We start from the raw sequence: 27907 nt of genomic DNA, 5'->3' as shown, positions 1-27907 counted from the left end.
TCGAGTACTTTCTTCAGCAAATCGACTCGATCGACCCCCAGAAACTAGTCGATCGAGTACTTTCTTAGCCGTCAGCTCCTTTTCTTCTCCAAAACACTGTTCATCAGCAGTTTTAACCTTCCTCGGGTCTGATTTCAACACTTCCGGTCCCTCATATGAACGACCGCTTCTCAAATTGATTAAATTTACCGTTTCATGTGGATGTTTCTCAGTTTGTGACGGTAAATGACCCGGTTTCCGTGTAGACTGGTTCGCGGCTAACTGGGCAACTTGAGTTTCAAGTTCCTTGATTGATGCATCTTTCTGTTGATCACTCAGCTGCCACTGCTTTGTAAAAGATTGCAACATAGTCTTTAGCTCACCTATCTCACTCACCCCTCCAGAAGATGATGCACCGTGATTGGGAGGAGGGAAGGAAGGAGGCTTCTGAAAGCCTTGTTGATTCTTATGTGGAGGAACATACGGCTGCTGCTGGTGCGGAGGAGGGGTAGGATTGAGCACATTTTGACTTGTCCGCCTCAAATTGGGATGGACTGCCCCTTGGTTGTTGTAATAGGAACCCCCTCCTTGCCTATATTATTGAAAGGCAAGGACCTGTTCCTTTTCTGTAAGACAGCCAACAGCAGTATGGCCGTCGTTGCTACCACACCTCTCACATGTGACGGTCTCCCCTCTAGTAAGCATATGGACCATCTGAGGCTCCCCAATAGAATGCAACTCCAACTTATCAAACCTAGCATTCATGACTTTCAGCTGAGCCACAACTTGGTTATCGACTGCATGAACTGTTCTAATACCATCCCTCGAATTTCCATACTCAGCACTGTGATTTGCCATCTCTTCAATAAGGGCCAATCCCTTATCATCGTCAGTGTTCTCTTGGAATCTCCCATTAGATGACGCATCAAGTATGGCTATGTGATCATCATATAGCCCATTGTAGAACTGGTTAGACAGAAACCACGGATCGAAACCATGGTGAGGAATATACCTCACTAACTTCTTGAAACGGGACCACGCCTCATATAAGGTTTCATCAGGTGCTTGCTTGAAACTTGTGATCTTTGCCCTCAGCTGATTGGTGCGCTGTGGAGGGAAATATCTCTTGTAAAAAGCAAGAGCAAGGGTCTCCCAGTTGGTAACCCCTACAGCCGTGCGGTCCAAATCAGTCAGCCACTCCCTGGCTGAGTCAGTCAAAGAAAAAGGGAACAGAACCTCCTTAATATTGTCTTGAGTTACCCCCTTTGTGGCGGGGATAGTAGAACAGTAGTCCGTAAAGACCTCTATGTGCTTCCTCGGGTCTTCACCTGCCACACCTCTATAGAGATTTCTCTCCACCAGATTGATGTAGGAAGGACGGATGTCAAATGTATTCTCATCCTCAGTCTGGAGATTGAAACCCTTTGGAATTGAGGCTGCTTTAGGCTCCGAGTGACTAGCAATGTTTGGCATCTTTACTGGTTGATCGGCAGAAATAGGAATGTCTTCTACTAAAGACTGGTCTTCTGCGAAAAGAAAATGCTGAAGCTCTGGTTCGAAAGTACTCAAGGCTTCCTTTCGTGATTCTCTTTGCAGACGGAGTCTATGCCTAAATAGTCTCTCTGGCTCTAAATCAGCTGCAACTAACTCAAACCTGTCTGACCTGGGCATAAACAACACTGAAATAAAATAAATAAGAACTGCCTCAAGGAATAAAAATTCCCTGAGACGGATAAAAATAAACGAAACAAAGACAGATAGGGCAATTGCCTCCCCGGCAACGGCGCCAAAATTTGACAGGGCTGTCGTGTACCTATCAAAAATAAACTAACTATATAGCTAGGGAAGTCAGGTCGATCTCCTCAGGGAGGCAAGATATCTGTAGAAGTCTGTCTATTTGGTCACAAATGGGGGGTTGTTTAAATTGGTTATCTAAACTAAAAGCTTAAAGGAAAGAGAAGCAGAGAAAAGAGCAGTAAAGGCAGAGAAAATAGAATTAAACTATCAAATAGAGAAGGGTCATGTCAGGATTTCGGTTCACTACGGTAGTCCAGTGACTCAACTGTAAACAACTTAGACAAATTACTGCGAGATGGATATGGAAAGGTCCTTCCGGTCCACTTTCTATCCTAAACTTCCACTAACTTAACTTCCGTCCTCGTCAGGGTAGTCTACTGTTCATAGCAGGCCTATTTAGTCCAATCTTTCGATCCAGGCCAGGATTAAATTTAGCCAGATTAAAAGGGTGACTCAGAAGCGTGCACTCAACTAAGTCGGTAAAATACAGTTAAATTGCTATGGTGACAGAATCTCACAATTAATTCATCTAAACTATTCACTACATCGTCACATTTCTACCGTAGATCCCCTAATCTCAACATGAATTAGATTTAGCTACTCATATTGTTATTAATACTATCAAAACTAACAGCAGATAAATAACCAGCATTCAACATATTAAAACGATAATTAAATTGCATAAAAGAGAATTAGGGCAGAAATTAAATGAAGCAAAACAAACAATTAAAGCAAATGAAATAAAGATTATTATTAAGAAGGGAGAAAGAGATTACAATCGTGCAAATCCGGCGTAAAGAACTCGTAAATCCGAGCGAAATAATCCCGAAATAAAGTTACAGTGAAGGAGAAAGTAACGCAGTCTTTTTATTTGTGAAGATGAATAAAAATGATAGCTTAAAATCTGATGCTAATGACCTAGTTAACGTAGGTTTAAATAGAAAATAAACTAAGTCCAAAAGCTAAAACAAGCTTACGCGCTAATTAAAGCCCACGCCAGAACAAATCACTCGATCGAGTAGACTAAATCCACTTGATCGAGCAAAACTCCAGAAAATCTACTCGATCGAGTAGAATAGTTACTCGATCGAGTAACCTCTCTTTTCAGCACTTCTTGATCGAGTAAATAACTGCTCGATCGATCAACCAAGGATGTAGAAACCACTCGACCGAGTAATTAAACCACTCGATTGAGCCTTCTTTCTTCAAATCAGCTCAAACTCGTGCCCGACTGCCTCGTAAACCGTGCCTTCACGCATCCCAATGCAGAAACTCACTCCAGAAAATCCCGTCTCCTCAAAATGCATGCAAAAAGGACGAAAAATGGTACGATTCCACTACTTTCGCGTTCATTTTTACAAAACGAACCAAAGTAGCCAATTCGGGGGCAAAATACTATATAAACAGTACAAGAATGCATGGAATTACGTGCTAAAATAGGCTAAAAAGACTATACAATATGCACATATCAATAACTATCACAAAACACTCTATACTATAATACAACATAAAATCCCTTATTATTAGTCACTAATTACTCATTTCACATAACTAAATACTAATTAATCTCTCTTAGAAAATCCTAACTCGAGATTACTCATAAGACATAGAGGAAAAGGTGAGATTTCGACTTACAAAGGTAGATCGGGAATTAAGAGAGGTGTTTCACTATTAATCCAAGCTTGAGGGCCAAGGGAAAGGCATAGGGAGCATTTTAGAGAGAGGGGAGAGTGTTTTAGAGTAAGAAAGAAGAAGAAGAAGAAGAAGAAGAAGAAGAAGAAGAAGAAGAAGAAGAAGAAGAAGAAGAAGAAGAAGAAGAAGAAGAAGAAGAAGAAGAAGAAGAAGAAGAAGAAGAAGAAGAAGAAGAAGAAGAAGAAGAAGAAGAAGAAGAAGAAGAAGAAGAAGAATGAAGGGGATGGGGTTTGGATATGATGAAATCCCGAAATATCCTTTTTCGGGTACAGCTGAGCACCACTTGACTGAGTGACCGGTTCACTCGACCGAGTGGCACTCACTCAGTCGAGTATACCCTTACTCGACAGAGTGCCAACTCACTTGGTCCACTTAGGGTTCTACTCGGTCCACTGGGAGTCTACTAGGTCTAGCTTAGGTCTTACTTAGTCTCGTAGGAGGGGTCATCCTTTACTTACGAGTACATGGGGGTTCCCTCACGTGTCCCTAGGTCCTTTGTGGGTCCCAAATTATCCGGGTATTACACGAGCCGAGCTTGAGCTTTTTCCGAGCTGATTTCGAGCTTTACCTTTTTAGGCTCGACGAGCTTCAAGCCGAGCCCGAGCTTGAGCGAAAAACTTTGAGCCGAGTCCGAGCCCACCCGAGCTCGAGCTCAGTTCGGATCGTTTAAAGCACTAATTACAGCAACAATCTGATTAACAACTACAAGTCAACAATGGTTATTTTTTTTATTTTTGAAGAGAAAACTCAAAGGTTCTACTGCATTAACGATAAATCAAAACGTACAGCATTGTTCACAGACGGAGGCAAGCTCTCTGATCCAACAAATCTACCGGACATTTTAGGGAAAGGATGAGCTAACTCATGAGCCACACAATTGTTTGCTCGACTAATATACGACCAAATAACAAAATTAAAAGAACAATATAAAACTAAAATATCATCAACAACAAGCGAAAAGATACTCCTCTCAGAGGTCTTCAGCGCATAAATGACAAATGAACAATCACCCTCCACAATTACTTTAGTATGCCCAAAACCTAACGCTTCTTTAACACCTTCCAGCACAGCGACCGCCTCAGCAACTTGGGGTTCCCAGCTCTGCTCCTGCATAATCGAAGCTCCCTACAACACCTTTCCCTTTACATCGAGGCAGACCATCCCCAAGCCCACACCCTCTCCATCCTTCACCCCCGCATCTCCATTAATCTTCACATAATAAATCGGAGGAGGAACCCAGCCCTTCACGCCACCCCTCTCGACACCCGTACCACACTGTCTCTCGCCCTAGTACGCACATAGCCCCCTCCCTCTATCTCATCCACAACATTCTTAGCCCGACGAATAACATATTCATGATCTACGCTCTTAGCATCGAAGATGACCTTGTTGCGGTGTTCCCACAACGCCCAACAACCCACCATAAAAGCAGTATCCTCACGCACTCCAAGGACTCTTCAACTCGCCTTAATTCAGTCCCTCACCCCTCCACCATCCTCGGCATCAGCAACATCCAACCTAAGCCACTCCCAGACCCGATGTGCAACCCGACAATATCTAAACAGATGAAGACTCAACTCAAAAAAATGAATTACATAAAGAACAAAAAGAATTCTCACCTCATACTCGAGCAGCAATGTTCGCTCTCGTTGCCAAAGCTTCACTGCACAGTTGCCAGAAGAAGAGCTTCACCTAGGGCCAAACCAAAATGTTCCAAAGCCTATTCCACTGCCATCTCTCCCTACCCCAATCTAAAGCCCCACCCAATTCCAACACCTCCTTGCTAGTAGACAAGAGTCGATACGCCGATTTAACCGTGGCCACGCCATCCTTCTCCGCACTCCACGACCACGCATCACTGGGCCTATTCGCGCTAACTCGTATACTCTGTATTCTCTCACGCTCAAAAGGCAGGAACAGAGTATTAAGCATACCCTCATTCCAACTCCCTCCCTCGCCCTCCAGCAGATCCGCCACCCTCAAGTCTTCGTATCCCTACACCTGCGGCGAAATAATACGACCTATTTGAGTGCCTGGTAATCATGCATCCCGCCAAACCCGAGTCAACAAGCCATTACCGATTATCCGCCTCAAGCCACCCTTCATAGCACTCCTAACCTCAATAATGCCCCTCCATGTATAGCTCGGGTTATAGCCCAATGTAGCAGGCATGGAATCACCACTAGGAAAATATTTAGCACGCATAACACGAGCCCAAAGGCTCTCAGGTTCCGTCAATAGCCTCCACACCTGCTTTCCAAGGAGGGCCATATTAAACAAATGAAAATCACACAAACCCATCCCACCCATCCCTTTCGGCTGACACAACTTCCGCCAAAAAAACCCAATGAATATCGTGCTTACCTTCCTCATGGCCCCATCAAAACCGCGAAATAAGCGAACAAAGTTCATCACAAAAGATTACGGGAATTTTAAAAATACTCATAACATAGGTACGGAGTTAATTGGCTACAGCCTTTAAAAGAACCTCCTTACCAGCCCTAGACAAGATTTTCCCGCGCCAACCATCAATCCTTTTGCTGAGCTTATTGCGACATAATGTCCGTCAGCACTTTCTTAGACCCTCCTATCACAGTGGGCAAACCCAAATAGCGAGCTTGCTTTTCTACCACAACAATACCCACCCGACGCGCAAAATTGTCCATGCGTTCCAAAGGGATCCCCTTACTAAACGACATAGTGATCTTCTCCAAATTAACTAGTTGCCCTGAAGCGCATTCATAACGTCGCAAGATATTTTTAATAACATCTGCTTCCTCCATCGTGGCCTTGGAAAAGAATATGCTGTCGTCAGTAAAGAACAAATGCGAGATGGGTGGTGCTCCAGTTAAGATTCGAATACCATGGAGGGAGTTTAGTTCGACCGCCTATCGCATCAAATTAGATAAAACTTCAGCGCAAAGAATAAAAAGATAAGGAGATAGTGGATCACCTTGACATAGTCCCCTAGACGACCTAAAATCCTACGTCGGACTCCCATTAATAAGAACTGAAAAAGCCACAGTCGAAACACAAGTCATTACCCTATCAGTCCATCTCCTATCAAAGCCCATAATATCAAGAACCCTCTCCAAAAAAATCCCTTCCACTCTATCATAAGCTTTTTCCATGTCCAGTTTGATAGCCATGAAACCGTCTGATAGTCTTGAATGGTTCATAAGATGGAAAATTTCAAAGGCAATCAACACATTATCAGAAATTATCCTCCCCGGCGTAAAAGTTCCTTGATTTTACGAAACAATATCACTAAGAAACTGCTTCAGACGATTAGCAAGAACTTTCGATACCAGCTTATACACTACATTACACAGGCTAATAGACCGAAAATCACGAACTCTATTCGCTTATTCGGAGATTTATTCTCAAGAATTAAGACAATATTGGTTTATTTATCTCCCTTGATGATTGTTCACCCCGAAGAATAGCAAGAACAGTACGTACCACCTCTGAACCCACAGTGCTCCAATAAGTCTGATAAAATAAACCATTCATACCATCTGGACCTGGTGCCTTTAGCGAATGCATTTGATTCAAAGCGTCAACAATTTCTTCTTCACAGTACTCCTGCCAGAATATCGCATTCATAGGTTCCGTGACCCATCTTCCTAAGCCCTCCACAACATAATCAAATGAGGACAAATTAGATGTGGTAAAGAGCTGCTGAAAAATAATTATTCGCCACAATAGACACGGCCTCATCCCCCACTCTCGTAACCCCAGCATCATCAATAAGTTTAGCAATAAAATTTCTCCTTCTTCTTTCACCAGCACGTGTATGGAAAAACTTCGTATTACGATCACCATCCTTCAACTATAGAGCCCTCGACCTTTGACGCCAATATTGCTCCTCCTGTCGTGTCAGATCTGAAATTTCCACGACCAACTTTCTTCGTCTACTAATATTTCCCTCCGACCTATCCCCTTCATTTAGTCTCGCTAACTGTTTCCTTTTTCGCTCCATATCCCGACTAATCTTGCTAATACTCGTTTTCTTCTACGCTCTCAATTCCCGCGAGCACTCTTCCAATGCCGTCACCAAACTTCCTCTGCCACGCGACATCCCTCACTCCACCGCCTCTCCACACCCCTCTTCTCCGACCCAAATCTGCTCAAACCTGAACTGACGCTTCTTTGGTCCCCCTATTTCTTTAGCATTTAGTACAAGTTTTAGCAGAGCATGATCGAACCATTCTCTGTCAAGGTAGAAAATATTAGCATATGGAAAGAAATCCAACTAGAAGGCCGTACACAGAGCTTGATCAATCATACTTTGTCTATTAGCATCGCCAGCTTGGCCATTATCATAAGAGAAATTATAGCCCTCCCACGGGACATCGGAAAGTTCACACTCGTCGACATCTGCTCTAAAATTATTCATCTGCCATTGAGGCCTGCTACCCCCTTTCATCAGTTGAAAAAAATTTCGTTAAAATCGCCGATACAAACCCAAGGCAACGAAGATTGCCTACTAAGAATCCTCAGAAAATCCCACGATAAATGACGATCTGAATCAGCCGGCTAACCATACAAACTCGTTAATCTCCACTCCCCTCCCTCTCTATGTACAATGAAGTCCATGTTATGAATGGATGCCGACATACAGACACAATCAATTTCCTTCTTCCATAAAAATGTTAACCCACCCGATATTCCCACACTATCCACCTCCATCCCATAAAACCCATCCATCTTCTCCCTCACCCTCCTCATTTCACGACCACTTAATTTGGTTTCACATAAGAACAAAATGGCCGGGGCTTCCCTTCGTACAAGAGCATGAAGTGCACTAACCGTGTCAAGGTTGCCCAAGCCCCGACAGTTTATACTTAAGATATTCATATTGCCCGGCGGGATTGAACTTCGTCAACCACCGCCTCAGGTATTAAGACGCCCCCATCTATATTTGACTTCTTTTGCGATCCCACCACCCCAGCCTCCTCTTTACTCCTCTTCCCACCAGCATTTTCCTTCTTCACCCGCTCTCCTTGCACCGTACTCCCAACATCATCAGCCCTCACCAGCCGCTTCCAAGACCCACTAGCACTCGTCCCCCTCCCAGCCGCCACCTCACTAGCATCCCCCTACCTGCCCATATCAACTCCCGTCCTTCCCTCCACGTTCAACACCCTTTCTATCTCCCCTTACTCCCTCTTACCGCCTTGGTCCTTTTTTATGCCTCCCTTCTCCACTCTCCCGCGCTTCCCTATCTTCCCTGTGTAACCCAAAAGAGTGAGAACCCTCTCCCTCCTCCTCACGACGACCATCAGCCCCTCTTCCCTTTCCCCCTTGACCTCTCAACTCAGCTGCACCATGTTTTTTGGAGCGAAGTTCAATTGCAATAGTCTTCAGTTTCTCAATCATATTTGAGAAGACACTCTTGGGTTTCTCAACTGTAGTTGCATCAAAGCTCTCCCTTAGACTTCTAGCTGCCCTCCCCGGGGTCTCCTTGGCAGTTTTAACAACCTTCCAAGGCAGAGTCCGAAGCCAGTCCCCAAATTTTAATTCATCTTCCTCATATGGCCCATCATCATAATCATTTTCGCCATGGCCAATCATACCACACCCATGGCAATACGTAGGAAGATGCTCATACTTGACGTTAAATTCAATCGTATGCTCTCTTATTTGAACGGGTACAACAGCCTTTAGAGGTTTATTTATGTCATAGAGAATACTTAACCGAATGGCCCTATCAAGCTCAATGTTTGGACCGAATTCAGCGTCAATGAACATGCCCAAACAATCCCTCATCCTCTTCGCATTCGTCATGTTTGTACGTCCCACAAGAGGGAGATCATAAACTCAGACCCATATCGGAAAGAGAGAAAGTCGTACATCAGAGATCTTACCGGACTGATTGGGTTCGTTAAAGCACCATAAGAATTTATCGAAATACCATGGTTGCCCTTCCAAAACCCTAACTTTGTCTCGTTCTGAGCCAAAGCGAAAAATGAAGATCTTCTCCTTCGCAGCGACTACATTCCCCATCATCGGCATCTACGATTCCACAGATTTATCATTGTATCGACCGCGGCCTTGACGTTAACTGCCCTCGATGCCCATAGTTTGCCCACAAGCATAAAACAATGGTTATTTCTTAATTAATTAAATCCAGCAAACACCCTTAATTAACAACAATAATTAAATTACAACGACAATTATAACTAGTAATCAAACCAGCAAACACCCTTAATTAATTAAATCCCCAAATTCATCAACAATGGTTAGAAGTTAGAACTTAGAAGCATTAAAAACCGCCAAAAACCTCGCAGAAAAAACAACAGCAATAGAGGATAGTTGTTGGCTATGTCGACCGTCGGGGAAAGGTGTGCAGGCGACCATACTTCTTGATGGCATTTAGGCAGTCAGACTTCTTGATGGCGTTTAGGCAGCCGGTTATAGGGTTTGTTTGTATAAGTGAGGGTTGGTTTGAGAAGTTGAGGGATGGGGAGGATAAAGGATCTAATTAAAATGGGTGTGTTTGTGTTGTACGCATAAGTCAGGCCCTCATTTTCTGATTTTTTTTATTAATATTAAAAACGGGTCTTAAGGTCGGATGTGGGTCTAGTCGATCAGATCCAGATCCAGAACCGTTTTTAAATCAGTGGATACAGATCCACAGGGTCCGAAATAATAGGATCCATATCCTATCCATCAGGGCATATAGGGTCTAGCGGATCTGGACCGGATCCAGGGTCCATTGTCATCCCTAATTGAGACTAACCTTTAAATATTTTCAAAATTTGTGGTGAACCATATGATATTTTCGGTCATATGGGGAGCAGTTTATATGACATGTTGAGTTGCTTTCTTGATGATGGGTTGGAGGCTTGGAGCGGTTTACACCTAAAGAGTCTTCGCCTAGTCTCATAGTAGTTTTGATACATTTTGATACTTTTTTGGGATTGTATGATTTTGGTATTGTAGTTTTGACGTTTTTGGACTTTTACCTATATTTCACTTATCGCATAAACTTAATTATTAATAAATGTCGTTCCCAATAGTTGATTTGTACTCACTACCTCGGGAAACCGAGATGGTGACCCTCCCATTTGTCAGGAAGGCCTTGCTAAAGACTTCCTAATAAATGGGTGTGTTACAGTAGTATTGGGGGAGATGGGTTGGGTGTTTAAGAATGATGAAATATAAGGGTGTAGGTGTCTAAGGGATGGGGCAGCGGAATGCGGTGAGTTTAGTGGTGACGGGAGGGTGAGTGATTGTAGTGGTTGGCTGTGGAAGACGGTGATTGTTGGTGGTTGAATGGTGGATAATTGTAATGGATTAAGACAAAGGAGAATGGAAAATAGGGAGACAATAAGAAGAAGAATAAATATGAAAATTAAATATATCAAGGGCATTTTCATCATAAAAGTACAAAAATATGGTTTGGGAGCAATTTCAAAATTTCAGCAATTTTCTGGGTGTAATTTTTAAACTTTTTTTAAAAGGGAGGAATTTTAAAAAGTGTATTATAAAAGGGAGTAATTGATAATTTACTCTTATTAATATTTGGCGCACTTTTCTAATTCTTTTCAAATCATTCTTTCAAATCAATTGTTTTGGCATCAGTATTTCATTCATTTGTTTCTTTCTTCACATATAATTAATGTAAATCTCCCACTTCGATCTTTTAACTTGCTTGTCTAATTCACCGACATAGTCTAATCTCACATGTTAGGTTCAAAACACTGTTTGTTGCATTGCATGCATACAATCGATATAATCAAAGCAAATAACAAATCTCAATTAATTAGTAAAGGCCGCTAGAGAGCGGGCGAAATTGAGTGTTCGATTAAAGAACTTCCAATACGTACCCTCACCCTTCACCCCTCACTCGATCTCTATAAACATTCGTGTTCCTGACCATTTCGGGAGTCATTCTAGACATGCATAGAGCTAAAGGGGAACGGATCGCTATCTTTAATATTCATGTCAATTATGCTTTGTGCTTAATTTGACATAGCATAAAGTTGATTCGAACAGTTTCCAAATTTTCCATAATAATTTGGCGGCGACATCTTAGTTGCAGGCTTGTTCAAACCTTTCACTGGTTTCTAAGCCATATGAACTGGTTACAAACCCATGACATGCTTTCTTCCTCTTTAATAAGCTCAGTGAGCGAGTGTCGCTACTTCGCGGGTGCGTGCACAGGTGGCGTTGGTCCACATAGGGTAAAAAACTAAAATCGAAATATGCCACAAGTAGCTTTCTTTTCATGTAAGAGAAGGTAAAAAGACAACACCTTATCAATCGTTTTACGGTCTCACCCATCAAATTAAGGCCCGTTCACTAACAATTGATAATACTTCACTTAGCTGACTACTTGATTAATGATTAGTGAAAATTAATAAAAGAAAAAGAAAAAAAACAACTACTCTTGTTGAAGACGGTGGTATCCGTCTTAAGTTTAAGACAACTCAAATATCAATTCATATGGGTACATAGAATAAACTTTTTACCTCTTTCAGTGGATTCTGCTTTTGTTCTATTGATCTTATACTAGTATTGGTGCTCGGCTTCGCTCGGGCTACCTCTACTTACCATTAATTTTTTTTTTCATTAAATAAAATTACTTAAAGTTGCATAACTCAAAAATTTATCATTAATATATTTTTCTATGATATTTACTAAAATTACGATGAAATAAATTTTGAGACAAATTCACTACTCCCGCTATTAATATTGTACTCTTATTAATGAAACAATAGTAATAACATTTCACTACTTGCCCGTAATCATTGTTACTTTCACTACTTCCGCCGTAATTATTGTTACTATCATTACTGCCGCATTAATATTGATAATTTCACTATTTGCCCGTAACCATTGTTACTTTCACTACTCCCACCGTAACTATTGTTACTGTCACTACTGCCGCATTAATATTGATAATTTCACTACTCCCGTCGTAATTATTGTTACTTTCACTATTACCGCATTAATATTGATTATTTCACTACTCCAGTTGTTGTTTCTACCACTTTCACTAATCTTGCTGATAATATTGTTACTTTTCCTATTCAAATGAGTGATTACTATCATATAACTATATCCAATGTTACCACAATTCTTTTCTTTACCGGCGAAATTACTTTTACCACTTAGACATGCAATTTTAAGAGGATTATATATTTATATAAATATATTACATATATGCATTAAATCAAATCGAAAGAATATGCAATATTATATATTATGGAATCTAACTTGAATTATTTGTAACCCTACTTATATTATATTTTTATATGTTAAATAATTAACATCTCTATACATCTAATAAACTATAAAGTTTAATAAAATTGCATAGATTTTAAATTTAATATATAATTTTATGATGATAATAATTAATACCATAAATGTGCATGTTTATACTAATTTATTATTTTATTTTAAGGAAATTGACCATCTTTTAGTCTTCTATAAATATTTCTATAAATATTTAGGAAAATTACCAAGCATCTTCTTTCTTTTAGTTTCCTTAAAATTGACCATCTTAATTAATTATTTTAAGGAAATTGACCATCCTAATTAATTATTTTATTTTAAGTAAATTGACCATGTTTTAGTCTCTGACAAATGTTTAGGAAAATTACCAAACTTCTATCAAATTTAATTTTAACCCAAACTATGTAATATTTGCATTGAGATCCCTTAATCAGGTTCATCACACGGTGCTAGTGATTTAAAACTATATAGTATAATTAATTTGTATAACTTTCTTTAATTACATTGAAGTCCCTTGGTTTCTGGAATTAATATATAGTATTGATGAGTATATTTGACCCGTGTTAAGTTTAAGACGAGTAGTGTAAGTCTTAAATAAGAATTTGTGAAAAAAAGAGAAAAAAAAAACTTTTAGTGATTTGCTACTTGCTAGTGATTAGCTAACTACTGAATACGATTCAGGTGAGAGTAAAAGGTCAAAGTCAAGCTACATTAAAAAAAAAAAATTGTAAAATAAAGATTAAAAAAAAAGAGTGAGGAAAAAAGGAAAATGAGAAAACCCTAATTTCCTTGGAATTCCCTATTTTTCAGGGTTTTATCGAAGAATCAATCCTCTTCTCTCTTCTCTCTCCCCCTCACACACACTCTCTCTCCTCTTTCTAACGTTCGATTTTCAATTTTGATTCCTCGTTCTTGTTTTCCTTTTCTTTTGTTTGCTTTGTTTTCGTGCTTTTTTCAGGTATCCAATGGAGATGACAAGCTTGAGTTCCGACGCCGTCGTTTTGCGGAGTTTTCTGCTTGAAACTGTTGCTTCCGCTACTGTTCAGTCTCTCACTTTCATCATTTCTGTGGTATAATAATTATTTGTTTTTTAATCTGCTTTTTTTCAGCTTAATTTGCGTATTTAATTCTTCGTTTTGTCGTTAATTTTGATTTTGTTGTGATAAATGTCGTTATTGTTGCCTGTTTAGCATAATTTCGTTGATTCTTCAGTTCGTTGGCAGTTTAATTTTGAAATTTTATGTGATTTTATGAATTTGATGTGTAATTTAGTGTATACTAAGTAATAATTCCGCTGAGTATACCTGTAATTCGCACTTAATTGAACAATTGTTTTGGTCTCCTTGTAATGTGTTTCCAGATCTGTATGTTTTGTTCCGTATTTACGAGGAGGTACCGTGAATTTAACTACCCATTTTACCAAAATTACTGATTTCTTGGTATGGTGGCTTCTCATTCTGTTGGCTGAGTGGATTAGTAGGAGGATTACACAATTCTTTCGTCTATGTTTTAGAAATTATAACGAGATTTGTTTGTTCGAGTTTGTTAACTCTTCTCATAAGAAGAAAAAAAGGTGGTGTAGGGACTAGTCAGTATTTTGTGAGTCTTTTTCTTACTGTGACATGTTGAAGGATATCTAGTGGCGTGATTTTGTCGAAGGAGGAGTTTCTTGGAATGTCAAGGGACAAATGGCGTAGTGATTTTTTTTTTACGAGTAATGACATCTGCCTCTTTCATTGAATCTTCTTTAGTGAACACACACTGAAAGATAACTCCATCTTGTTGCTCTATTTGAGAACTAGGTTATAGCAAGAGATATAGTGACCAGATAATTTCTCATTTGGATCTGTTTATTCTTTAGACGAACTAGAATCTTAGGCGTATGATAATTTCCAAGAAGCAGTTTACAAACAATATTTTTGGCTAACTGTGGTGTCATTTGAGCACAGTTCTTTTTATCTATGAGGAATACTTTCGAATTTAGAAAGCTTTATGTGAAAGAGCTTTTAGGCCTTGTTTGGATACCAAAAATGAAGGAAAAGGGAGGGAGAATGGTTAGTGAGAGATTACCCTCCAAATCTTTCCTTTGTTGGAGGGGAAACACTTTGCCTTGTAGGAGGGAAATGGAAGGATCAATTTTCCCTCCCTTTCCTTCCAAAGCCCCCCTATCCAAACAAGGCCTTAGTTATTATTGCTTACGTAGACATTACTTAAAGGTGGTGATAAAAACACCTAGGTTCATGTTTCGCTGGGTAAATAGATGTATAAGTGTATCCTCTTAATTGACCACAAATCCACAATGGCCTGAATATATGTGATCTGTGTGATCCAATCTTTTGTTGGACATTTGTTCTTTCAAATGTGTTTAGAGGACAAGAATTTAGCTAATTCTTTTGATAATAAGAGAAGTTTATTGTGAAGAGTGATTAGGAGTTTTATTTTGTATGACTATCTTTTGTGGAGTAAGTTTATGATTTGCCTTGTGTAATTCTTTTTTTTTTTTTTGCAATTGGCTTGCTTCAGCTGGGATCTCTGCCAAGTGCTGCCATCATGCTCCCACAGGAGCCTAGCTCCTTCAATTGGTAAGTGATACCCTTTGGTAATTTCTTTTACTAAAACTATAAGATCGTATTAAGCCCTGTGCCTTTAAAATTTCTTAATTTCACTTTACAAATTGTAAATGTCTATTTTTTTGCTCTGACGACATGTCCCTGTATGGTACTCGCATTCTCATTCTAGGACTAGAGTCTCTCAGAATTCAGTCATGCAAGCCCTACACTTAGTTATGAAACGAATATAGTGATTTGGGTAAATAAAATTAATTATTTCTGACACTGCAGGCTTTCTATAGCCAACTCCAAGAAGATGGAAGAACCTGAGTCACAGTGCAAAGATGCTGATGGAGACGAAGATAATGATGATGATGATGAAGATGATGAGGAAGCTGGTGGAGAAGCTGGTGGCGAGGATGATGAAGGTGAGGAAGTGAATGATGAGGAAGGGGATCCTGAGGATGAGCCCAACGCCAATGGAGAGGGTGTAGAAGGGGAAGAAGATGAAGATGAGGATGATGACGGTGATGATGATGATGACGACGATGATGATGATGATGATGACGACGATGATGATGGTGGAGAAGATGAGGAAGAGGAAGAGGAAGAAGATGAAGAGGAGGAACCACCCACTAAGAAGAGGAAAGGGGCTTAATCTGCCCATTTTAACATTTCTCAAGTTACTTGTCTTGATGTTCAAGAGATTCGAGTGTCACGGTCCCAGTAGTAGAGCCTTGTTCAGATGCGAGAATTAAGCATGTCATGAATGTAGAAAATTTATTAAGTGTTGGTGTATTAACCCTGTTTGCTGTTTAACATTGGTAGAGAATAATTAGCACTTTTTTTTAGAGTTTGAGACTGAATGTGATCAGGAACAACACTCTTTCCCCTGAGTTCGAGTTCTTCATTTGCAGGGGATTTGTAGCATTCAAATTTCAGTGTTGCGTTCTGGATGATGCTTAATTTGTTCATGCTTGCCAAGAAAATTTGTTGATTGATATATACTTGTTTCTTTATTCTGTCATGAAAATTGATGCGATTTCTCGAAAAAGGACACAGTGAAGCAAAAATATGACTTGCCAAAAAAGCAATGCATGAACTGAAATTATTTTCACCCAATCGTAAAGCTCATTTGGCTTCGCAGTTTAAGCATAAATAGTGGACAACCGGAAATCTGGAATGGATGCAACGTGATTAGTTTAGGCCTCTCTTTACCGAGACAGTCTTAGGTAATAACTATATGTTGGTCTCTTTTAAGGTTAGACTTGTACTACATGATAGCCGTTTCCCACTAAAAACGAGGCGCTAAGAAAGTTCAGTCTACATAAAATAGTACGGAATAATAATAATTATTATTATTATTATAATTATAATGCACAGAAAGTTAAATTACAAAGGATGAAAATATCTACTCAATATGGGTCTGGATGAAAGAAAACAGAAAAGATTGTTAAAGAATGGGATACATGGAAGTTTAATCTACTTTGTTAACAATAAATTTACTACAACATGCCGTAATCCTTGACTTCTAGCTAAGACAACTACTTCCTATTTTTAACTTGGTTCAGAATGGAAAGACGCAGTCGTCTCCCGAAGGCCCCAAGCCTTTCCAATTTTTCATGTTGGGGCTTCTTTAAACCAGTTGAAATCCCCTTTTTTGTACACATGTCGGCTCTATTAACAGCTGAGTTTTCAGTAGGAAGTGGTGTAATCTCTGTCACTTGTGCAGGGGTTATCTGCATGAAGAAAACACACGATATTATACAGAAGTAAAATACACAAATACTTATATATAAGATGATCTTGTACTAAAATTATGCAAGACATAATCATAGTAACTCTGTATTATATTTGTTTATTCAACTTTCCCTTTATTTAATATGGTAACATATAGGTATGTGGCCCCGGAAAGATGAACAAAATGGAATCAGGGGGGGCCGGGGGGTCATTAACAGGAGGATTCCGAGAACGTGCCTAGACCAAGTGAACTGAAGAGAAAAAGCTCCTTAGGCTTATAAACTTTGATATTCAAGAATAGTAAACGAGAACTTGTGTACGAGCACTTTTTGAGAGAGCTTATAGACCTTGGCTCACGAGAACGAGAAAAGAGTAGAATGCCCACCTGCTGTCCACTTGTTTCCGTTGTGTTTTCAGCCGATTCACTGCCCTCTAAAGACGAGCACCTTCCCCAACTCTCCCTGGCAGAACTTGTTGAACAACATTCTTCAACTGTTTCCTCCACTTTATCCTGTTTTCAGTTAGCCACAGATTTGAATGAAATGTGTGTATATCGTAGCTTCAGTTACCTCTGCTGAAATACCTCGAGGAATAATCGAGAATCATGGTAATCAAACTAGTTTTGAAATGTATTAAATAAATTAATATAGACAGTGGATGTAAATTTTCCCATTGGACTTTGGTGGTCGTACTGGTCGACACATGTTAGCTTTGATTATTAATTTCTCCAAATATAGGTAGAGAGATCCAATATTACAATGTAAAATTCATTATGTTGAATTTTGAAAACAATTATCTGCATAGTTTAATGTAAAGTTCCATTGTTTGAGAGAGGGCATATTTAAAATCGCATCAGAATGCAAGGAGTAGAAAGACTTACACCTAAGGCTGGTGGAATTTCGGAGATAAATTCTTCACCATATTTTGTATTTGAAACGTCGCGCAGAGCCGATGACGAGCTTGCAGCATCAATACTTGCTACACGAAGATTACTGATTATCTCATATAATAGTCCCTAATACAAAAGAAATGTGTTTTCATGCCCAGTTATTGTAGTGGAAAACAAGAAAAAAAAATGCTCAGCAGAAAAGGGAACGCATATGATTTAGGATCATCTACAAGAAAAGCAAACAAATTCTAGAACACTATTTGGATTAACCCGGAAGAAAACAATTGAAAACACAGAGTTAATATATCAAAAAAATATTTACCTCACCCATGTCTGAAACACCAATCTTATTGGACCACACCGATGAGACTTGCGGTGGTTTTAGTGTATTGTAGAAAAATATGGAAACCGAATCATAGTAAAACTGTGGCCTAGGTGAATTATGGTCACCATCAAATTTTATGATATTCTTCTCACCCTACAACAGACCATCACCAACAAAGGATATTCATGAAGCAGCTATATGCAGACAATAACATTTTACAAGGAAAGTGGATGATGTACCGCGAAAAGTTTGAAGATGATGTCCGAGTGGTGTGGTTGAATAAATCTATCTCCATTAGCATGTGCAAATAATGCAGGAACAAAAGTCTTGCTTGCAACCTGCAATGCTCTTGGAATTAAACATATTACTGGATATTACCGAAGGCCAAGGCCAAACTGGTATTGAAGAAACTCTCATATAGTCAACTAATAAATCAAAAGAGGCAATGTACATGAATACACCAAAGTCCAAAGATGATCCAAATGTGTATTGGAGCCTTGAACTTGAAAGTAGAAGAGCTGTGTGCACTTCTGCTACCAAATTCAGTAATGGGCGAAGAACAGATCAATTGATGAATAAAATAACGCCACTCATTGTTCCAAGAACTTCAAGGAAACGTTGTGGGTAACTTGTGTAAAACTTTTCTGAACACATAACTTGGCCAAGTAAGGACATTCAATTTACCCCCAAGGTAAGTGGTATGACCCCCCAAAAAACAGTAATTACCAAATGCAAAATCAAAGACACAGTACAACTCTAAAAGATTTAAGATCTCTATAACCATACATTACAATAAAGCCCCCAAAGATCAGAGCCTTCCAAAGCAAATTGAATCGGAGTAAAGTAAATTTTGCAAATAAAAAATCAAGAAATATCATGCTAGATTAATATCTTTGCAACCATTTAGTAACTGGAACTTAATAACAAAGCAAGTTGTCTCAAATGGAAACCTGCGTGCAATTGAGGTCCTTAATATCAAAGTTAGCCCTTTTTTGAATCACCCGCCGCATATATTGCACTCCCATTTTCACCTGATACCACAAAAAGAAGTTTCAGATTTTTCCGACGAATTGAAAGCAGTGCAACTGTGACTTCGATCATCACAAACACACATTCTTCTAATCATAGAAACAAATTTCAGAAATCGGTCACTTAAGGGGCTCTATAACTGACTCTGTAACGAAAAGTTGGTCAGCATTAACAATATAAATCGAAAAATTATACTCCCTCTCATCCACACCAAAGGTAACACTTGCTTTTGGGTGGTCTTCAAGGCGATACTTTGACTGTATTTTCTTCATTTATACGCGGTTTTTTTTTTTACAAAAAAATTAATTTTGAAATATTTTATCATAACAAAACTATATATATACAAGTTTCGCCTTCCAAAGATTCATATTTATTTTGAACGATATTCATGGTGAATGTTTTTGAAAGTTGACCACAAAAAAGTGAATGTTACCTTTGGTGTGGGATGGGAGGGAGTAGAAATAATAACATGCAAATTCAACATTAACAAAACAGCTCACATGCGCTCCTGTTTAGCATGGTAAGGGATGATGACATGATGCAGTAACTTAAAAATATGGAAAATCACTTTGATGCCCCGAGATTTCACTAACTTTACTTTGGTGACATGCGGTTTTTAGTATTTCTCACTTTGGTGACCAATGGTGTAATACCACCTAAGTTCATCCAAAAAATATATACTGTTAAGCACGACTAGGTAGGTTTTTTATTTATTTGTAACATTATGTGAAAATTCACCAACATTTACCTAAATCTCTGTTTTCGCACTTCATTATGTTGAAAAAGGTCATTAACTTTGACGAAATTTGACTTTATTGTAAATTAGGCCATGAAAGTGAAAAAAATTTCAAACCTCAGTCCCCAAAGTGAGCAATAGATCAAATCTCAGGTCATCAAAGTGGAACTAACCAATCTTTAGGGCACCATGAATCACTCCTAACCACATGGAATATGAGTTGAATTGTTCTAAGACAGTAAAAATGATGAAAAGGATTTTTGAAAATGTGAATAAAATAAGAGAATAATGGACGAAGAGGCTCCATATGGACCAGCAGAAGTCCTGGCATTTTCGGATTCGAAAGTAGAAGCTCATATTGCAAATTAAGTCAGAACGAACTGCACATTGATAGTCACAAGTTAAGACATTTGAAATATTGGTTGTTCTCAGCATCTAATCATTAATACCCAGTCTCTTCTCAAATGCCCCACATCCATGAAAATCACAAAAGAGCCCACATCAACCCAACCTTATTTAATCTAGAAACTCAGGCACATGTTATTTTACTCAAGTTCCTTATTATCATTCAAACTTCCTCTTCTGAAATTGTGATTTAAATCCAATGCACCCTCAGGCCCTTAGGGAGAGTGCACTATAGAAGGATGCTTTTCAGCAGGACTCATACAATGGCATGATACCATATCCTGTAGAAGGGTTCATGCAATCACCTCGTTTTTAAGCTTAATTTTGAAAGCCCGTCTGGGCTTGTCACCTTGTTCTCACATTGCCAAAGGGTCTCCATGAGGCGGCATCCAAGGGAATGACCACACTCACTTTTAAGGTACACACCTCTAGTAGCTCATACTTTTCTTTCATTGTAATACTAACACACTTAGATGAAGACTCAATCTAGGAAAGACTAGCCAGGACTGAACTAAGACAGCATACAATAAATAAGACAACAATATAATATAATATCAAATGCCATATTGTAAAATTGTTGGAAGTTACCCACAACTATAATGTTAGCTGAAACAGTTCGCACTAATAAATATAGCGTGAGAATAATAAATAGAGATCAAGGTACACCTCTCTAATAGCCCATACTTCTCTTCCTTTATAATACTAAAACAAGGCACACTTAGATGAAGACTACCAGATGCTATTTTTTTTTGTAAAAATGTTGGAAGTTACCACGATTGCACTGCTAGCTCAAACGACAGGCAAGTTCGCACTAATAAATAGAGATTGAGAGTAACAAATAGAGACTGAGAAATAAACATACTGTGAATTTTGGAAGGCGGATTTTGTACACGTCCACAAGTTCCATCATGAGATTAAACAAGTCTGAAAAGGCACTATCTAATGCCATCCCGGTGATCGAAGGGTCCTCCGATCCATAAAGAAGGCTGCACAAGACAAAGCAAACATCAGTAGCACTACAAGTTGCAGAAAGAGCATTATAGGATATTTTAAAACCATGAGACGGTATATCATGCAGTCATATAACTCAATTTCTCAGCACTCCACCAGTCCACCCCAGTCTCATTAGAGTAAATAGAGAATATGCAAATCAAAAATCAAGCAATATGGATATTAGTACTTCTTGCTTCATGGAATAGACTTCATACCATGTAACAGCGCCCATAGATCTTCCCCACAGACCTATGCGTGATACATGCTTGGTATTCCGTAGATAAGACACCACAGCTCCAAGATCATTTTTCTGACTTATCAAATAAGACAAGTGAACTGACAGGTAACGCAACCCATACAATTAACCAACAGCTGAGAATGATACACATCTTGGAGAAAAACAAACCTCGTGCCATCCAAGACTGACATAGCTACCATCAGATAATCCCGAACCAGAGAAGTCTAGTGTGAAGACTGTAATATTTGCGGGAAGAAGCACCACAGCAGCCTCATTTGCATCCGCCCGACATCCACTATAATAAGGCAAATAATTTTTGTTAAAAAAAAAAAAAATGATTGAGCCATGGAATGCAAATAACAAGTTGCTTTACTGACCTGTTGCCATGACAGTATATAACGCATGGAAAGGCGGAATCTGTTGGGTATATAGATGGCACATAGTGACTGCACTTCAAGGTCTGGCCTCTTTTATTTCTAAGCTGCAAATTTACAATTACAGAGCTGGAAGTAAGGGCACAAAGCTGAGAAGATGACAAATTGTTTCTGCCATAGATAAGAAAGAATAAGTAAAAGGGTAAGTGTTGATGTCCATACTTGCCTCCAAGTCCTCTCTTTTATACGCTTTGCCAGCAAGTGTAAATTCTTTCTCCCATAAATACTTATCTGGATCATATGACGCCCTGTAGATCCAATGAAGGAGAAATAGCAAATAAATCACCTCCAGCCAGGCCACAGATATGGTAACTTGTGGGAAATAATGAAAGGTTTTCTTTAAGGGTGTGTTTGGATTGAGTGATTTGGAGGGAAAAGAAAGGGAGGGAGAGTATGGGATTTAAACTCCCTTGTTTGGATAGCAAATAAGGGTGGAGGGAAATGGAGGGGGAGAGATTTGGAGGGATACATTTTCCCTCCTCCAAGGCATATCAAAATCTCTCCACAATAGGCAAGATTTGGAAGGAAATTGTATCCAAACACCCACTCCCCATTTGCCCTCCCCTTCCCTTACCTCCCTTTCTCTTCCCTCCTTCCCCCTTCCCTCCCTTTCCCTCCACTTTTGCTATCCAAACACACCCTAAATGTATTGTGTTGAGAGATCTTGTACGGTCATGGAATTATATATCTTAGATAAACCCTGTTAAATTTTTTTCGCGGTGATTTCATTTGACATTTACAATAACATTATCCATTTACCCCGTTGCTCAAAGGCCTTAGCCATGTCATGGGGTGGGCCTGTGGGGGGTCTCATGTATGCAGCTTTCCATTCCTGTAACATTGTCCATGTTCTCTTTTATTAAGGACCGAGGACGTAGTTGGTAATTTACCATTTTTTCCTTAAATCATCCTAAAATAGAAAGTGGACAATAGAAGTGGAATGGTGGGAGTATTAAATTAGTGTTGCATTTAGTGGAATCAGAAGGTAGATACTAGTAACAGTAAAAAGAATGATACCTGGGTGGTCTAATCACAAAATTGATGAACTGCTCAATCATATTTCTGAAGAAAACAAAAAATGAAATTATGGATCAAAATCATACTTGTTCCATTTAGTTGTAAGTTGAATATAGTTAGCAGATCCGAGCTGTGCATTTGATACAAGAATGAATAAATCCTGAATAATCTAAATTTCCAGGAAACAAACAAACAAACAAACAATTCTAATTCTGCCTTCCGCAATCAATAAATTGTAGTAATTAGGGTTTGGGCAGCAAAAAAAAGGAAAGAAATGCAATGGAAGAAGAAAGGCAGACATAAATGTTTTTACCTGAGTTGATGAAGTGAGTGAGTGACTAAGTAACCAAGGAAGCAAGCACACAAAAATATGGAGTTGTTGGTTATTGGTTGGAACTTGGAATGACGATGGTAAAACAGGATTTATTTACACTATTAAGTCAAGACTCGAGAGTGTTGACAAAACACTATCTGTCATTTGGCTTTCACCACCGAACTTGGATCTTAGATTAAGGTAAGCTTAAGTCAAACTCACCAAAGTTTTAAAGCTTTGACACATTAGATTTTTACTAATTTTTATTATTTTTATATTATTTAGACTCATTTTAGACTCAAGTTAAACTCCATATATTATCAGTTAGACTCACCTCAGACTCAACTTTTCCAATTCACTTTTTTTTTTTACAAACTTAAAAAAAAAAAAGAACAAAAAGAACTGACACATATGATCCATTCATTGGATACTTTCCTTTGAATGCGGGTCAAGACTCACCTAAAGTCTTAAGTTGAGTCTTGGATTTTCAAGATTCAGCTTAAGACTTTGATAGATTATTGGTAATCTTGAGTGAGTCTTGTTTTAAGACTTACCAAAGTCTTGTCCCAAGACTACCAATAATCTTACTCTAAAGTCATGATCTTTTGGATTGAAACGGATCTGATTTGAACTGAACTGAACTTATAGTATCTGAACTGAACTGTACTTATAAGATCTGAACTTTTCTGAACTTATAGGATTTGAACTAAATTAAACTTATTGGATCTGAACTGAACTTATAAGATCTGAACTGAACTGAACTTATAGGATCTGAACTGAACTGAACTTATTGGATCTGAACTGAACTTACAGAATCCGAATTTAAATTAATTTAAATTAATTATTATTATTATTATTATTATTATTATTATTATTATTATTATTATTATTATTATTATTATTATTATTATTATAAAACGCAAACTTTTATTGGGATTAACCAAAATCTTTACAAGATATTAGTGGGTAGCCAAGAAAGAACATTGATAAGAAAATATAGTCTAAAATACAAGGTAAGATATTCCGCTTTATATACATTGGTTTGTTTATACATTATACTACGATACATTACGATAAAAAATAATGAGAGGAGTGATAATTTTGTTTTAAAAATAATAATGCATATATGTATCGAATAATTAATGACAAATGTTTTTGCATCGGTTTTTAAAAATAATACTCCGTATCTAACTTTTCTGAACTGAATTTATAGGATCTGAACTTATAGGAGATCTGGACTGAACTTATAGGATCTGAACTGAACTTTATGAGATCTGAACTAAACTTATAGGATTTGAACTGAACTGAACTGAACTTATAGGATCTGAACTGAACTGAACTGAACTTATAGGATATGAAGTGAACTTAAATTAAGTGACTTTAAGTCCAAAAGAACATAGCCTTCATTCTTCTTCCAACAATTTAATTACGGAGTATTAAAAAGAACGTATATTTATTCAGTAACTCTCCTATAAAATCGTCCTATGCTACCAAATAGAAAAAGTTAGCCCAACAAATAGAGTTAGGCTCTGTTTGGTAATCAGCAGATTGATATTAGCATAAGCAGATTGGTCAAGTAGATTATAAATGACAGATTGGATTAACAAGTTTGACTAGTATATTTCAATTAGCAGATTTGGTAGAAGTGTTTGGTAATTAGCAGATTTTGGTTAATAGATTGTTGTATCTATGTGTAGATTGTTGACGGATTCATATCTCACAATCTACTAATGTGAATATGCTGGGTAGAGCAGCATATTGGAAAATAGTAGATTGAGCTCCAATCTACTCTTTCAATATGCCATTTACCAAACACTCAAAATAGTAGATTGGTGAGTCAAACATGCTAAAAGCCTTGAATATGCCGAAAATTTCTCAATCCTCGTTTACCAAACACCCTCTTAATCTATATCCCTTACTAAAATGTGGGTAAGGATATTTACTGTTCATAATGAACAGTGGTTAGGAGCAACACTTTGCTATTTTTCCATCCAAAACGCAACACTTTGAACAACTCTTCATTATTTCTACTTGCCCCCTCTCATTTGCCTCTCTCCTAAATTATTGTCTCCCAAAACATGATTCTCTATCTCCCTTCTCCTCTTAATTCCGATTGATGATAATGGCGAACACCTTAACTTTTAAAATTACTCCCCTTCTCCATGTTTTGCCTTACTCAGAATCGATGATTGATAGACAAAAGAGTTAGCGTCATCAAGGAAATCAACACAAGATATCACAAGGTTACATCCTTTTTCATTAATTTTTAATTGGTTTGCTGTTATAATTGGGGGTTTAGGGTTACATCTTCTACCTTTCATAAACACCTTTTACTTTTATTTTCTTCAAAAGGAATCATCAAGGCAGTGCTGAAGGTTGATTGATCGAGAATGCAAGGAGGAGCTTCCGACAATGGCTACAGTCTTAAATACCAGGTAATTGTCCTCGCCATTACCCTAATTTTGCATGTGGTGTTCGTGGTCAATATGATACTGAGTGCTAATACTAATTCATTATTCTTCACAACCACGCTTCCACCCAACTACTCATGTATTGAATCAGGTAAACAATATGAAATGACAATGAAAAAAAGAGACAAGATTGATCAATGTGCAAATCCATTGTAACAAGATAATTATGTTCCATCGTGGCTGTGGTTGATCTTATATTCTTGCAGCATCGTTATCATTTATTCTATCGTGATTCTAGAGGGGTAAGCTAACCTCTGTCTCTTACTCTGAACACCGAATTGGCAGTTTATTTGAGATATTGACATATTTGAATCTTGTACTCTTAACTTGAACGCTATGACGTTGATGTTCAGGAGCACATTTTATTCCTACCATCTAAAGGTTATATTTGGCTATATTTGGCTTTGGAATGCAAACTGATAGTCATTGCATATCTTAAATTGAGTTAGACATGCGCACTAGCTCTATTGGATTTAAGGCACCCAAACAACACTTTGCTAATTAGTTACTTTATTCAAATTTGATTTATGTGTTTATTGACTTAATTATGGCTCCATATCATATTTTTGTATATCCACGCTAGCATATGCTTTCCTCCTCACAAGTCACACCATCGTCCATTTTACCCCCTAAACTCAGCGTTTTGATATACAATAACCAACCCATGTGGTTTCCCACTATCTGCTTCTCACCTCTATTTTTTTGTGCTCTCAAACTATCTCATCTATCTTCTCTCATCTCACCCAATAACTAAACTCACACCTTTTACTTATCATTTGAGGTAGGATTTGGCCTGTAGAATTCAAATTCGATTACATCAATGAAGATGATGATTATGGAGCAAGTAATTTTTTAAAGCTTATTTATCTGAGTTTTTTTTACTCTTATCTTATTTGCTCTTATTTTGTGGTTTCATTTGCTCTTATAATCTGGGTTATGAGTTGAGTTTATATGAGCTTTTGGAGGGTTTTGGGGAAAAAAAGAAACTAAATTGGTTTAAGATGATAGGAGAGATAAGAGACAATACGCTGAGATAAATTTAAGGTTGGAAATACTAACGCTCTCACACTAACACGACCGACACCAAGTTCGAGGTTTGTGACTATTTTTATTTGATTTCAGTCTGAGTAGGTACCTTATAGTGATTCGGAAGAAGTCAGTATGACGGGCAGAGGACCATACAGCAACGACAATGATCAATTTATGTGGTATGTTGAAAAATTAGGGTTCTCGTGTTTTTATTTTTGGTTGATTTTGTTTTTGTTTTGTTTTATGTTCAGGCTGCTAATAATCATCTCATTTTATGCATCACAAGTTTATGAATTTGTGCTTTGTATTTCTTTTCCTGGAAACTTGTCTGACTTCTAATATAATTTATAGTGACTACTCTGTCAAGTATGAACAAAAAGTGTTGTTTGCATTCTACATGAAACATTTCGTTGAGGTTACATTACCTGATTCTTGAAGTTTATAGTTGGCATGTCATTCACTTTATGTTTCCTTTCAAGGTAGTGTTTTCTTGTAAGGTTGTTAACAGTTGAAGGATAATTTTGGCACCTACTACTGTAAAATGTTAACTGGACTTGTTAATTCCCTATAAAGACTGCCTAGAATATGCGTCTTTTTATATTTGTGATTTTCATCAATCTAATGTTAGTGTAAAACTCAACTGTGATGCCGGACCAAGCTTATTTTTATAGGGTCTACAACTTTGCTTATTTTATTGAACTTATCAAGGAGTGGGTGATGAAAAGGTGAAGGATATGAGGGGAATACCAGCCAAGATGGATGGTTGTCGACTTGTCGTCAAGAACTAGGAAAAATAAAGTCGTAGGAGACTACAAGGATTATCTGGGCGTGAACGCGGTTCTAGACCAAATACTAATTTTGTGACTCGGTACATCTCTACTACAATGTCTCTTTTGAATGGGCATGGAGATAATTTAAATAACATGGTAATTTTCCAAGTAGGCATTATTAACTTTTTTTTTATTTTTGTCACTGTTACTTCCTGCATTGTTATTTCTACTTGTGCATTTCTACCTTTAAACAAC

At 38.1% G+C, this 27907-nt stretch overlaps 2 protein-coding genes across 6 annotated transcripts; one reads left to right on the top strand and one right to left on the bottom strand.

Moving 5' to 3' along the window:
- Positions 1-13468: 13468 nt before the first annotated feature.
- Positions 13469-16222, top strand: LOC141600298 (uncharacterized). The gene is made up of 3 exons (XM_074420497.1): positions 13469-13784; positions 15238-15296; positions 15555-16222. The coding sequence occupies exons 1-3, from the start codon at positions 13680-13682 to the stop codon at positions 15919-15921; spliced, it is 531 nt and encodes a 176-aa protein (XP_074276598.1). The 5' UTR covers positions 13469-13679; the 3' UTR covers positions 15922-16222.
- A 374-nt stretch (positions 16223-16596) lies between these two features.
- On the bottom strand, positions 16597-23561 carry LOC141600295 (uncharacterized). 5 transcript variants are annotated; one of them, XM_074420492.1, is made up of 14 exons: positions 23383-23435; positions 23070-23114; positions 22812-22884; positions 22215-22300; positions 21996-22099; positions 21787-21913; positions 21596-21690; positions 21250-21373; positions 19168-19248; positions 18457-18555; positions 18215-18370; positions 17884-18018; positions 17389-17514; positions 16597-17002 (listed from the first exon to the last, which is right to left on the bottom strand). In XM_074420492.1, exons 3-14 carry the CDS (start codon positions 22864-22866, stop codon positions 16808-16810), a joined length of 1383 nt encoding a protein of 460 aa, XP_074276593.1. In that variant the 5' UTR covers positions 22867-22884; positions 23070-23114; positions 23383-23435; the 3' UTR covers positions 16597-16807. The 5 variants fall into 5 exon arrangements, with proteins under 5 accessions (XP_074276593.1, XP_074276595.1, XP_074276594.1 ...); XM_074420494.1 differs by lacking the exon at positions 22812-22884 and having other exon boundaries at positions 23383-23561; XM_074420493.1 differs by lacking the exon at positions 22812-22884 and having other exon boundaries at positions 22219-22300; positions 23383-23547.
- Between the last annotated feature and the right edge of the window lie 4346 nt (positions 23562-27907).

This window comes from Silene latifolia, chromosome 9 (assembly GCF_048544455.1).
Source record: "Silene latifolia isolate original U9 population chromosome 9, ASM4854445v1, whole genome shotgun sequence".
Classification (NCBI taxonomy): domain Eukaryota; kingdom Viridiplantae; phylum Streptophyta; class Magnoliopsida; order Caryophyllales; family Caryophyllaceae; genus Silene; species Silene latifolia.
This window is presented reverse-complemented; position numbering and strand designations above follow the sequence as displayed.

Excerpts from the sequence above, each read along its gene's own strand:
- LOC141600295 (XM_074420492.1), bottom strand. The coding sequence starts at position 22,866 with ATGAGACCCCCCACAGGCCCACCCCATGACATGGCTAAGGCCTTTGAG. Across the intron at positions 21,914-21,995 it reads ATATACTGTCATGGCAACAG|TGGATGTCGGGCGGATGCAA; the intron begins GTCAGTAAAGCA and ends GCCTTATTATAG. Across the intron at positions 21,691-21,786 it reads TCAGTCTTGGATGGCACGAG|AAAAATGATCTTGGAGCTGT; the intron begins GTTTGTTTTTCT and ends TTGATAAGTCAG.
- LOC141600298 (XM_074420497.1), top strand. The coding sequence starts at position 13,680 with ATGGAGATGACAAGCTTGAGTTCCGACGCCGTCGTTTTGCGGAGTTTT. Across the intron at positions 13,785-15,237 it reads TCACTTTCATCATTTCTGTG|CTGGGATCTCTGCCAAGTGC; the intron begins GTATAATAATTA and ends GGCTTGCTTCAG. Across the intron at positions 15,297-15,554 it reads GAGCCTAGCTCCTTCAATTG|GCTTTCTATAGCCAACTCCA; the intron begins GTAAGTGATACC and ends CTGACACTGCAG.